General features: G+C 45.6%; 1 protein-coding gene across 1 annotated transcript; it reads left to right on the top strand.

Annotated features, from left to right (window-relative positions):
* Positions 1-509: 509 nt before the first annotated feature.
* rorca (RAR-related orphan receptor C a) lies at positions 510-12668 on the top strand. The gene is made up of 10 exons (XM_076039137.1): positions 510-915; positions 6697-6782; positions 6930-7071; positions 7200-7640; positions 7729-7850; positions 8106-8238; positions 9269-9376; positions 9483-9593; positions 10574-10686; positions 10787-12668. The coding sequence occupies exons 1-10, from the start codon at positions 909-911 to the stop codon at positions 10946-10948; spliced, it is 1425 nt and encodes a 474-aa protein (XP_075895252.1). The 5' UTR covers positions 510-908; the 3' UTR covers positions 10949-12668.
* Positions 12669-12870: the final 202 nt, after the last annotated feature.

Genomic DNA, 12870 nt, shown 5'->3' with positions numbered 1-12870 from the left:
TCGTTTAATATTTGATATATTATGTCATATTATATAATCCTGCAATCTGAAGCGTTGAGCCAAACAAAATGTTTTAGGTTATGAATAGTTTTCAAGACTACTGGATTACCATAAAACCAGGAGATGATTCAAACTTGTTAATATTCTGAGTTCCTCCGACTCATGTTCATATATTAGATTTGCAACAGTGTCCATGTGGCGTGTGCCCAGCACTGCCCAAATAATCACAATTTATTCTTATTTTAATTACGTCAAGCAATTTAAAAAAAAAAGAAGAAGAAGCGCAGCTCGCTTCTATCAGCTAGTTAAATAAATAAATAAATAAATAAACGAAATAAGCGCGCCTCTGTTATTAAACAGTTCCCACGACGGCGCGCGGTCGCGCTCAACTGACACACTGCCACACTTTCCCACGCACGCGAACGCTTCCTTAAACGCGCGCAGTGGGTGGTGCGTGCGTGCGTGCGTGCGCGCTCGCGCGGGCACGTCAAGCTCACGGGGCACGAGGCGGGCGGACCGCGGGCTGAGGATCATGTGTAGTCCACGCGCCCAAACTTGGTTACAGCGAAACGCCCAGCAGCACGGAGCGCAGCGCATCGCATCGCAGCAGAGCGGCGACACCGGGGTTTTTTTTCCCTTCAGCGTGTGTGTGTTTTTTTGTGTGCACCTACAGCGGCGCGACTGAGAATAGGCTTCGAGAAAGTAAATAAGTGACGCGAGCCGTCGCTTTTTTCTGTTGTTGTCTGAGGGCTTCGCGCCTGAAAATCCATGAGGATTTTCTGTTTTGACAGTTTTCCACTGTTCCGCCTCGGAGTCGATACAGGCTCGTCGTTCTCACCGTTTCACGCTTCCGTCTCCGCCTGGAGTTGTATGCCTTGAAAAGTTTTGGTCTTCACTTCGCCGCAGAAATGAGAGGTGAGTTTTGTTTTTTTGTGAGTTTGTCTTTCTTTTTTTTTTTGTCTTTGTCTTTGTCTTTGTCTTTGTCGGACCTGCTTTTGACGGCGACCTGCTTTTGTTGTTTGCAACAAACTTCTCGCTTCGTGTGTTAATTTACTGCGCTGAAACGCCCAGCGCTGCGAGAGCCCAGTCCGAAGTGCGTAGGCTGCGTGTGCGCCACCAAACACAAGGCAAACTGCACCACGGAGTGCAACACGGTGCTTCTTATGCTTATACATTTAGAGAATGCCATATTTCATATCTGTATATGTTTAGATTTTGATAAAATGTTTACGATAGCGATCACGCATTCTGAGATTTCAAAAGTATTCCAGCTCATTGATGGTCTTTATATATATATATATATATATATATATATATATATATATATATATATATATATATATATATATATATATATATATATATGTATATATATATATATATATATACCTAAATGTTTTTTTACGCGTGCATGTGTGTCCTACGCCGCCTTTTTTTGTGATTTGTTGCTGTTTGTAAGCGCACATTTGATTTTGCCCAGTGTTATGGCTGTTGTGACTGCGTTTCACCAGCTCGTTATGTAAGAAGATGGCAGGGGAGGGAGGGGGGAGGGAGGGAGCGGAGTGATTCAGGGATCACAGTGTCAGGCCGCAGGACTATCTGCCTGTTTGTTCATAATCCACCAAACTAGTCCCACTTTAAGAACTTCCCATCTGAATACATTTGAAATGTTTCCCTTTTCTATATATATATATATATACACATATTTATGTAAGAAAAATAAAGAAATACCTTACATATATAATAGCAGTTTTACTCCTGTCAATAGTAATTTGATCTACCCTTAAAGTGTGCATGTCATTCTGTTCTGTGGTCTTCTAAGATCATTAATGCACCATCGTTGAGGGGTTTCATTGAAATTTATGTTTTCAAAGTTTGCCTTGGTTTCCGTCTCTTTGTTTTTAGCGTCAGCAATATGCCGATCAGTGCTTGGGGGGGGGAGGGGGGGGGTTGATGGCGGCAAAGAGAAAGACGGACAGAGAGAGGAGGTGCTCCATTGACCTAGTTCTGTCATTGAGGATTACACTGTGCTTCTGCTTGAGTGTGTGCGTGTTGCGGGGTGGTGGCATTACTGGCTGTATGTCAGTGGTGGTGACACAACATCCATCATTTAAAATTAGTTATCAGCGTCGATTGTTTCAGCCTCCCGAAAGGGATGAACCTCGCAAGACACATTCCTGAGTTTGAGTTTTTTGTTTATTTGTTTTTATTATTTCTGATTTGTAAAGACACTCTTTTTAAATATTATTCTTATATAATAAATATTTTAACAGGCGTTCCTGTTTATTCTCATGGTTTCAGGCTTAGAACTGATTGCTTCTGCGGGGTTGTGAGGCATGAGTTTTGCGCCGCTGTGACAAGCAGGATATGGGCACAGCAGGCCCACATGTAACCGTGAAGCACAGCAGGGTTCAGTTAAGCTCAATTTCCTCCATGGGCTAAGGTTACTTACATCAACTGAAGGATCTGTCAATCTGCACCACCACCGCTTGTCAATCTGATTCTGCAACACAAAAAAAAAAAAAAAAATGGGGGGGAAAGGAAGATAAAGTGGCATATCATTTACACTCATCATCTGCTGTCCTGAACTTGATTAAATTGAGCGACTGAATCATTTCAAAGCACCTTTACATAAGTCGTCGTTTGCACAGGCTACAGTCAAGCACCCGCGTCACACTCGATTGTCAGGGGAATTACTGTCATTCTTTGCACAAACAGGTTCGGCAGGTTGGACCCGACGCGGCCGAACCAACAAACACTTACAGTAACCACCGGTTAATATTCCGCGTTGGTGTGGCAGTAGTGGCGAGGCCTTCTTCTGCGGGGAAACTCAGTTTGGTGCAGGATCAAAGTTACAGTAGCAGTTGAAAGGCTTTTTTTTGCACTTCAAGGCTGCTGCCGTGCTGATCTCAGCCAAAAGCTGCTATCGGTGCAGCGTGCAGCCTTGGGCGAGATCGCAGCGAGCTACAGTATGTGTCAAGGTGCCCTCCGACTCTCTCTGACAACTGCGTGCTAAAGATTCCATTCCCCTCGTCCAAGGCCTGAACTCTTCACCCCATCTGCATGTTAAATGCCTCTGCAGCCGTTAGATCGCAGAATGACTCTCTAAGGTTTCCTAATATCTTTTGGACATTTTTTCTTTTTTTTTTTTACTTTGCATGAATGGATGCAAAACAGGAAACGAGATCTGATCTGACGCCAAGTGCACTTAAATTGCAGGCTGTATCGTAGACCTAAATTTGTACCTGTGGTTTGGGCACGATGCAAAATTACATGCTGCGAACTGAATTCCTCCGTCTGGGTTTGCTTGTACTGCGGGGGCCCACTTGGGTTTAGACTCAGTGCGTTCATAAACAGCAGCCTCAAGAGATTGTACCATTTTTTTTTTTTGCAAGGTGTAGTCTTTCAGCGGTGACGCTCAAATGGCATGTCCTAATTACATGTGGGATAATCTCCAAAAATTAAAGTAATACATGAGTAATTATGCGATAAAGTCAGTAGAATGGTAATTATTATTCTGCATTTTTTCTATTGAAAGACTGCCTATTGTGTTCCCTTCATCCCTTGTCATAAAGAAGTAGAAGACGCATTGCCTCTTGCTCCACCTGCTCCACCTGGGGTGTTACTACTGCTTCCTACAGATTCCTGCATAATTAATCAAAAAACATTAAGCACAGAACTCAAAATACAAAATGTATTTTTAATGCACCCCCTTTCATTTTAAATGTGTGTATTTGGGCCTTAGACTGTATTCTATTACCTATGCTCTTTCATTATGATGTTGGGCGGATAAGAAGTGTGCTTAAATGGAAATGCAGCATGAAAAGTCAAAGTGCAAAGAGGACGTCACTGATTATTGATTGGAATATTTGCCAGGTCTTGGTGTGCAAATAGTTTCTGTCGGTTACCTAACTATACAGTAAGCTCGCACATTGTAACTCGGATACCATTCTTTCCCTCGCGAGGCCCCTCAAAGCTGCCTCGAATTTAGGTTAAGTATACAGTATGTCAGGTGAATGTGAAGTGCAAAAAGTAAAGGGGACCTTGCACTGTGTTTGATTAGCTGGGATGAGAGGGCAGAGTCCACCGTGCAGATGCTTTTACTGCACTAATGAAAAGAGAGAGAGAAAAAGTGCTGAACAATGTCAAATGACACAGCGACACACTGACACAGAAATGAGCTGAAATCGTCCTTAGGTCCAGTTTAAAGTCCTCTGGTGTAATATGATCCTTATGTCACCTCTATTCCCCCATTGTTTCAGTCCATTCTTCAAAACCAATCTCCTTTCTGCTGATCCAAAGTCCTAAACTGCAAATTACATTTTGTTGACAGAGACAAGTTTTCAGCTCACAGCCACTTCCAAGCGGGAATTTTTTATTTATTTATTTATTTTTTTCCCCCCTTGTCATCAGAGGGACTTTTCACAGTAGATCAAAAGACCAACAAAGAATTCTAAATAAAGCCTGAGAGGAAAATGACTCGACTGTTGTTTGGGTCCACGCTCCAAAGAAAATGAACACTGAAAGGCCGGGACCGTTTTGAGCGACAGAGACCGTTTTGAGCGACAGTGCCTCTGTGTCCCACGCCGTGATTTATGTAACATTTATTTACCAGCAGCGTTCAAGTGCTGCAGCAGCAGCAGCGAAGACTTCTGGGCTGCCTTACAGCACCGGCGTAAAAATAGACTCATGGTTGAGCTCAAACACAGCTGAAATTTCACTCAAATGCTTGACGTGCTGCAACAAGTTGGGAGCTACTATTAGCTACATCTGTCCCCCCCCCACCTACCACCACCACCACCACACACCCACCCTGCCCCACCGCACCGTCGCAGCTTACTGTACTGGATGTGTTTTTGAAGCCTTACCAGATGTTATGCAAGTTGTAAAAAAAAAAAAAAAAAAGAAGAAGCTGCGCTGGGACTCGCAGCTCCATCTTAAAACCATGATTCATCTTATAGACACGGTTTCCCTCCTCCACCACAACAAATACTTTGCCCCCCACTCCCCCGCCCCACCCTCTCCTTCTCTCTCTGTAAGTCAGATTTGGCTCTCGTCTCAAAACCTGCGAGAAAACCAGGTTGTTCTCCTCGCATGGCGGACCCCCCCACCCCCTTCACCTTCTCTCCCCCATATCCCCCCCTCCCACTCCCGCTCCCCCTCCCCTTGAATGGGAAACTGTGTCAGTGGAGCAGTTCCTTCTCGGCGCCGCTCAGCTGACTGGCAGGTGAGGCGGCGAGTCACAGGCAAAAGCCGGCCAGCCGCCGGCCAATGAGAGGCGGGGAGGGACGGATCGGCTCACAGTTACCGGGGCAACCACCTCTGAATGAGTCGGTTCGTGGAATGCGGCCAGATGGCAGTTATATAACAGGCTAAAGGGCAGGGTGAGACTCGCGGGGAGGGGCGGGGGTGATAAAGGGAGCAGCGGTGGAATTTTTTTTCCATTGGCCTTTATTTATTTATATCCCTCTCTCCCGCTTGCATTTGCCGACCAGTCAGAACTGCTAGTGCGGCTAAAACATTGAACCGCGTCTCCCGGCACTGCTTGGAAAGTCGGCATGGAAGGGGAAAAAAAAAAAATCACACACACACACACACACACACACACACACACACACACACACACACACACACACAGAGACGCAATGTCTGGCAAATCTTTAGCTTTCTCCCTCGGAGTGACGCAGTTTCTCCCGTCACATAGATTTTTTTTTTTACTATTGATTGGTTTTTGAGTCAAAGCCTTTTCAAAAGAGCAGCAATTTTCTGAAGAGCAGGCCCCAGCCAGAGCCGCGTCTGGGAGGGTTACCTAATACACCCTGTGACCCGGCAACCGCGGCTCAGTGATTGTGTGGCCGCGGCAGACTAAGGAAAGAACCCAATCAAATCTTGGGACAGTGTCACATGCAGTGACGGTCGGGACCACTTGTTTTTGTGGGTTGCTGTCGAAAGGAGGAGGAAATTTAAAAAAAAGAAGCTCTGAAAGGCTCCTGCGCCGCACAGTCCCTCTGGCGAACCCGCTAACAGTTTGTTCGTCCTGGAGAAGCGGCGGCAGAAAGAACGAGCTGTGAAACTTTATAACCCCGGGGCCTCCGCTAATGCAATTGACCAGCTATTCTGAGCCCGGCTACTTAGATAAACAACATAATGAAAAGGACTGACTGTTCCTTGGTAAGACGGCTCAGGCTACCACAATGAACACAAGGTGGAGGTGGATCACGTCAATCATGGGATCCTGTGTTCTTGACACTCTTTCTCTTCGCGGCCCTGACAGGCAGCCAGAGTCTCTAATCCAAAAACTCAAATGTCACCTCAATATTTGAAAAAGTCGTCATAGAAAAATAAAAACATGTCTATCAGTAGAAAAAAATATTTGTCTTGGCTCTATTTTATATGTATTGCTCCCTGTGTCCTTTGCTCACTCTTGGCTTCTGTTGAAAATATATTTTGATCACTTTGATCACATTATACATTTTATTATGTGCTGTTTCTTGCAAGACAAATTGATGATTTAAATTTTTGGGGGTTTTGAACCTTGCAGAAATTCTGTGATTTTTTTTGTTTTGTTTTCAAACTTTTATTTTTCTAGTTTCTCCGATGGATGTGATTCTTACGTTTGCATCACACTGACACTCTCAAATTGTAGGATTTAATTCAATTAATTTTTTTTTTCTCCTGTCACCTCTCTGTCTCCAGCTCAAATAGAGGTGATCCCTTGTAAAATCTGCGGGGACAAATCATCAGGGATCCACTATGGTGTCATCACCTGTGAAGGCTGCAAGGTGAGCAACATGCATCTCCCTCATCAGTCTTTAAGATTTCATGCTAAAAATGAGGTCTTAACCTTTCAGCGGGCGTCGCCACTCCAAGTCATTCTTCACCTCTGACGTTTGTGTGTGTGTGTGTGTGTGTTTTCTTGGTGTGTCCAGGGCTTCTTTCGACGCAGCCAGCAAAACAATGCCATGTACTCCTGCTCACGACAGAGAAACTGTCACATTGACCGGACCAACCGCAACCGCTGTCAACATTGCAGGCTACAGAAGTGTCTCGCCCTGGGCATGAGCCGCGACGGTAGGTTCACCCGGTCGACTTGTATATTTAATCAATGCGTTTTGAATGAGTTTCCACCTCCCACATTCTGACCGGTCCATGCCATCCTTGTCTGATCTTCTTTAATATTTTAATGGTTGCCTTTGCAGCGGTCAAATTTGGTCGGATGTCCAAAAAGCAGCGCGACAGCCTGTACGCAGAGGTCCAGAAGCACCAGCAGTCCCAGGAGTGCGCAGCCCGCGGCGTGCGCGAGGAGAGCAGCGACATCGCCGAGCACAACCGCAGCTTCAGGAGAGGCTCCAGCACGGCGCTCAGCGACCTGGACGACATCACCACGCTGCCGGAGGGCCTCCTTTTCGACCTGCCGCTCACCCCGGAGGACGCGGGCGGCGACTACTGCAACCTGGAGATGCTGGGCGGCAGCGGCGGCAGCAGCTCGTCCTCGCAGAGCTCGCCGGAACAGACCAACTTGGACTTTGCAGACGCCAACCAGAGCATCAAGCACGAGTACCAGCTGCTGCACGACTCTGGGCTCTTCTCGCACGCCATCCTCAACCCTCTGCCCGATTCCTGCTCACTTCACGAAATAGGTCAGTTCAAAATCACACCCGTCCCAAATGTCCCGACTGCCGCACATTTGAATGTGATGCGACCTCAAATTGTCCCCTCTCTGCTCAGAGCGGATAACTCAAAGCGTGGTCAAGTCCCATATTGAGACGAGCCAGTATAGCACAGAGGAGCTGAAGCGGATGGCCTGGACCTTATACAGCCCAGAGGAGACACACACCTTCCAGACAACGGTATATATCACACAAGTATAACAGAGTGTTACTTCTCCACACAGAATTCAAGTATAGATTTGTGTAAAATCTGCATCATGGATTTGGATTATTGATATTATTGTTATTTCATTTCTACCAGAGTTCTTTTTATTATTGATACAATCTTCTTCTTTTTTTTTTAATATATATAATCACATGCATTTCACAAACAAATATTTGCATGTGATGCTTTTTATTAACTGTCCCTATGAAATCCTGCTCTGTCTCTTACAGACAGCCGAGTTGATGTGGCAGCAGTGCGCCGTTCAGATCACCAACGCCATCCAGTACGTGGTGGAGTTCGCCAAGCGCATCTCTGGTTTCATGGACCTCTGTCAGAACGACCAGATCATTCTCCTCAAAGCAGGTCAGAGCGCACAGCAGAACAGGCCGCGGTTGCAGGACACGGCTGCACAATCCTTACTGTGTTCTGGACACCAATGATTCAGGAGGCTGCGGTGATGCAGCGACCCTGCCGTGTTATTGTTTGTTGCTCCGCAGTGTTTTAGTGGTGACACAGCGACGCGTTGTCCTATGAAAGGCGCATTAGCCTCGAGTGGTGGATGCCTTCACGGTTTGCTATCACATGCAGGCAGTATGACTTGAAGAGGCGTGCAGCCGTTCCGCGTCAAAAGAATGGTGCGCCTTGTTTCGCGCGCGAAGCTTCTCTTAACGCCGCCTCCGCCGCTAATCTGACTTGGAAAGTGCCTCGATTTACACAACAAGAGGCCTGCATGAGTTTTGGTGTCTTGAAGATTTGCGCTTCTCGGCATCGGGCGGGCGATAAATCTGTCAACACGAGATGAACGGTTTCGAGTGGCCCGGCAGATTATTTTTTCTGTGCGAAGGTGCGAGGAGACGAAAACATGCTTTTCTCGCAAGGCGCTCAATTAGGCTAATAATATGCTTCAGAGAGAAACCATGAAAGGTTTCAAGTGTTTCCACATCAGTGTGCGATTAGCTAAATGTGGCTAATGCCAGAGGGTTAAAGATTTGTCTTGTCATCAAAACAACGCAACAGATGAAACAGTGGCACATTCTGACTGGGTGCAGTTCCTGTTAAACCGCTGGCATTAGTCTGTTATGAATTATGAGCATATCTCGTATTGCATAAACAGAATTATAATAAAGTAGAGACACCCTTAGTTGGCCGTGATGAACTCAGAACCATACAGTTTTTTGTTTGTTTTACGCCGAATGTGCTTTACTTCCTTATATTGTTTAGAGAAGTGAGTTTAAATGGTAGAAAGCTTCCTTATGTACTACTAAAAATAGGCGCTAATAAACCGAGCTCGACAGCACTTTGTCCCTCTGGAAATCATTTCTAGAAAGCTTGCGAGACGTCCCGCTGAACTTTGTGCTAACTGGATTTTTTTTTTTTTTGTATGTGTCCCCAGGTTGCATGGACGTTCTCCTGATCCGCATGAGTCGGGCTTATAACTCCATCAACAACACGATGCTCTTTGATGGAAAGTTCGCCTCGCCGCATTTTTTCAAAGCGCTCGGTGAGTTCCCATTAAATACGATTCACAGACGGAGCCGGTGGATTTGCGGTTGGGGTATTGACCGAGACATTCTCCTTTCTCCCATTTTTTTTTTCATTTGCTCTAGGCTGCGATGACCTTGTGAGCGCCGTGTATGATTTGGCCAAAAGCCTGAGTCGTCTGCAGATGACTGACGAGGACATGGCTCTCTTCAGCGCCGCCGTGCTGCTCTCGCCAGGTGAGATCGTCTCTCTTTAACTCAACGGAATTGCATCGATCAGCTTCAGAGGCCTGCATACTTGGTCCCTTCACTGTTGCCGTCTGTACTGAGCCCGTGAATTAACTCTGCACAGAGGCGCCGCTGAGCATCTTAAACATCTCACTCATCCCATTCATCGGATGAAAAATTTCTTCTGCGAGAGGGAAAAATTGATGACACAACTGCATTAGCGTGGTCTCACTTTGAAAAGCAGCTCTGGCCATGACAGCGCATTGGCTCAGCCCCAGAGTGAAACTCCCTAATGGATCGCAGCCATGCTTTTGCATTTTATAATGAAACACTGATGTTCGCATTCCAAGGCACTGCACGCATTCTTATGTCCCTCCTCTGCACCAGCGCACGAGAGAACAAGGCTCAGCTTCCACAGAGTTTAGAAAAACTGACTTTTCGTTTCACTTCTTGGCAGATTGATGTCAACGGTTGCCCATTTATCACCTAGAAACAACAATTCCAAACACAAATTGACTAAAGTTTGGAACTTGAGTGAGCATAATTACATGTAGAGCGTGAAGTTGAACACTTTGTCTGAAGCACATCACCAGTGGTGTCGGCAGCGATCCCTGACTGGCCTTGCTCGCTGTGTATTCTCACAGCTCCATCGTCTTTACGCCTTGCCTGAGGCATCCACCTTGTAAACAATCACGTCATGCCGAAAGTGCAGACGTGGCGCTGCAAATTCAATTAGTGGGTTTCAAAGAAACGCCTGTAAAACCGTTGCCTGGAAGTGCTCATAAACACTTAAACGTGGCGAAGACAAAGATCTGAATAGTTCATTTGTAAAATAGATTTTTTGTGTTTTTTTGTTCCCACGAGTTGTTGTAATAACTAAACAACAGTCGCCTGATCACTAACTTGGGAAAGACGTCTCGGCTGCTCCTTAAACCTGACAACTCCCAATAAAAAACCTCCCCGCCGTGTCCCCCTCTCTTGTGTCTCAGACCGACTCTGGCTGACAGATGTTCAGAAGGTGCACAAGCTGCAGGAGAAAGTCTACGTGGCTCTGCAGCGCTGCCTCCAGAAGGAGGGGGCACCGGAGGAGAAACTCACCAAGGTACGCATCCCAGCTTCATCAAGAAAAAAAAAAAAACAACCTTAAAGTGTGTTTTCTTGAACTCGTGGCCCTAACTTTGTTTTTGTTCCCCTCCCCTCAGATGGTCTCCAAGCTTTCAGTCATGAAGACCATTTGCAACCTTCACATCGACAAGCTGGAGTTTTTCCGCCTGGTCCATCCCGAGATGGCGTACACCTTCCCGCCCTTGTACCGGGAGGTCTTCGGCAGTGAAATCACCTTCCCCGACTCCACGGAGGGCTAGACGACCTCTCCCATGCCCGGTTTGTTTGAAACAGAGCCATTCAGGTGTCGGGAGGCGGGAGACTAGAGTGACATGTGGCTACCAGCTGAGGCTCAGACCAACCAGCAGCTCATTGACAATCCTGCACGCTACACTTTAGGACACACTCCCCTCACCTCCCACCCTGCCAGCTAATCCATTCAGCTTCAAAGTTAGAAGAGAAAACAAACAAAACAAGAGGGTAAAGGAACTGCTGCTGGATTCTTCAGTGCACGTTACCTCGTTTTCTACAGGATTAGACAAACCATTAAAGAGTCGCCTACACCATTTGTATTGTCAGAAATATTTTTCTAGGACAAGACCTTAAACCTGTCATAATTCCTTTGTGATCTAAATTTTAATTTTGCTGTTTGTTTGTTTTTTTCCCCCCAGTACCTGTAAGCTATTTTTGAATGTACACCCTTTCCCCCCCGAACCGCAGCCCCAACAGGGGCGATGCAGAATGTACATACTTAAAATCCTCATCCAATTTCACACGTCAGTCTGCAATCACTTTTTCTTCAACATCTTTAATCCGGTAGCGTCCATATACTGCAGTTTTGTGTTGTGTGAACAAACTGTTTAAAGGGACCATGATCAAACTCGAAAAAACAGTCAAGCGCCGCCGCCACCGCCAGGCTGGGGCCGCTCTTGCAAATTGCTGAAGTATAGCACTTATTCTGATCGTAGGTTACTTTCAATTGCAGGCACTTCACTGACATACTTTTTTTTTTTTTTTTTCTTTAACACAATCATAAACCTCTATCCTCGTACCTTTTCCCCTTTGCAAATGCCACAGAGTGTGAGTCTAAAAGAATCACAAAAGTATATTAGAAATCCTTTCTGTTGTTTTGTTTTTTTTTCCCCTGTACATATATATAAAACAATGACAATGTAAGATTAGAGCAGTTGCATATTCATCCAGTGTGAGATGCAGGTTTGATATTTTTTGTTTTTTTTGTTTTATTTTTTTTTGCTCGTGCTCAGGTCTCTGAAACTGACACTGCCTGTCTGGAGCATTGCATTTAAAGAAAAATAGTTTTTATTTAGCACTTAAGAGACTTTAGTAGAATCCAAAGTTGAACCTGTGATTTCACAGGTTGCCATTCAAAAAGAAAAAAAAATGCTAGATGAACCTTCTCAGCCGGCCAGGAGGAGCTCCTGGAAACTGACTCACCTTCTGCCTCCCCCCTTCCATGTAAGAGTGCCATTTCCTCAAATTATCGACAGTAATGACAACCAGCACATGAAAACACTGTTTGAGGTAAAGATGCAAACATAAAACAAACAAATAAAATAAATAAAATCACCAAGCATCAGATGTTAAACCATGACATTGGTCGCATGGACATCTGCAAAGACTGTGAGAGATGAAAAAAAACAGAGAGTGGGCAGGTCGGGGGGACGCTTTGATTTAAGCTCCTTAGGCTTTAGTGAGCTCCTTAGACAGCGAGGTGTCTCAGATGTCGTTACTTAAACATCTAACTGCTTCGGGGTCAAGCAGACTGTGCTTTTAAGGCCAGCCTGGGCGTTCTGTTTGGAAAATTAGAACCCTCAGTTCCTGTTTTCCCCCTACTCCCTTGCTACCTCACCCTCATCAAGCACTACAGGGCACAGCAAAGGGTTCACAGAGCCAACAGCTACCCCCCTGAGTTAGCATTTCTGCAGTCACAAGGGACAAGGGAGAGCTTCTTCTTCTTCTTCTTCGGGAAAAAAATTGCAATTAGCGTTGAAATTCAGATTCAGAAAAGTTTGGTGCAGTAAGTTGTGCTGCTATTCAATTCAAACTGAAGAGGAGACAAACTGAAATGCTGGATCTGCTCAAACTACCTGTAGTCTCTGCATGCTTTCCTGTCATTTGAGAGCAGTTTGTGCCTTTAGGTCCAGGAAGCCCTACTTAGATA

This window comes from Nelusetta ayraudi, unplaced genomic scaffold (genome assembly GCF_046127955.1).
Source record: "Nelusetta ayraudi isolate G7.1 ecotype Tasmania unplaced genomic scaffold, CSIRO-AGI_Nayr_v1 ptg000059l, whole genome shotgun sequence".
Taxonomy (NCBI): domain Eukaryota; kingdom Metazoa; phylum Chordata; class Actinopteri; order Tetraodontiformes; family Monacanthidae; genus Nelusetta; species Nelusetta ayraudi.
This window is presented reverse-complemented; position numbering and strand designations above follow the sequence as displayed.

Excerpts from the sequence above, each read along its gene's own strand:
- rorca (XM_076039137.1), top strand. Across the intron at positions 7,851-8,105 it reads CACACACCTTCCAGACAACG|ACAGCCGAGTTGATGTGGCA; the intron begins GTATATATCACA and ends TGTCTCTTACAG. Across the intron at positions 9,594-10,573 it reads CGCCGTGCTGCTCTCGCCAG|ACCGACTCTGGCTGACAGAT; the intron begins GTGAGATCGTCT and ends CTTGTGTCTCAG.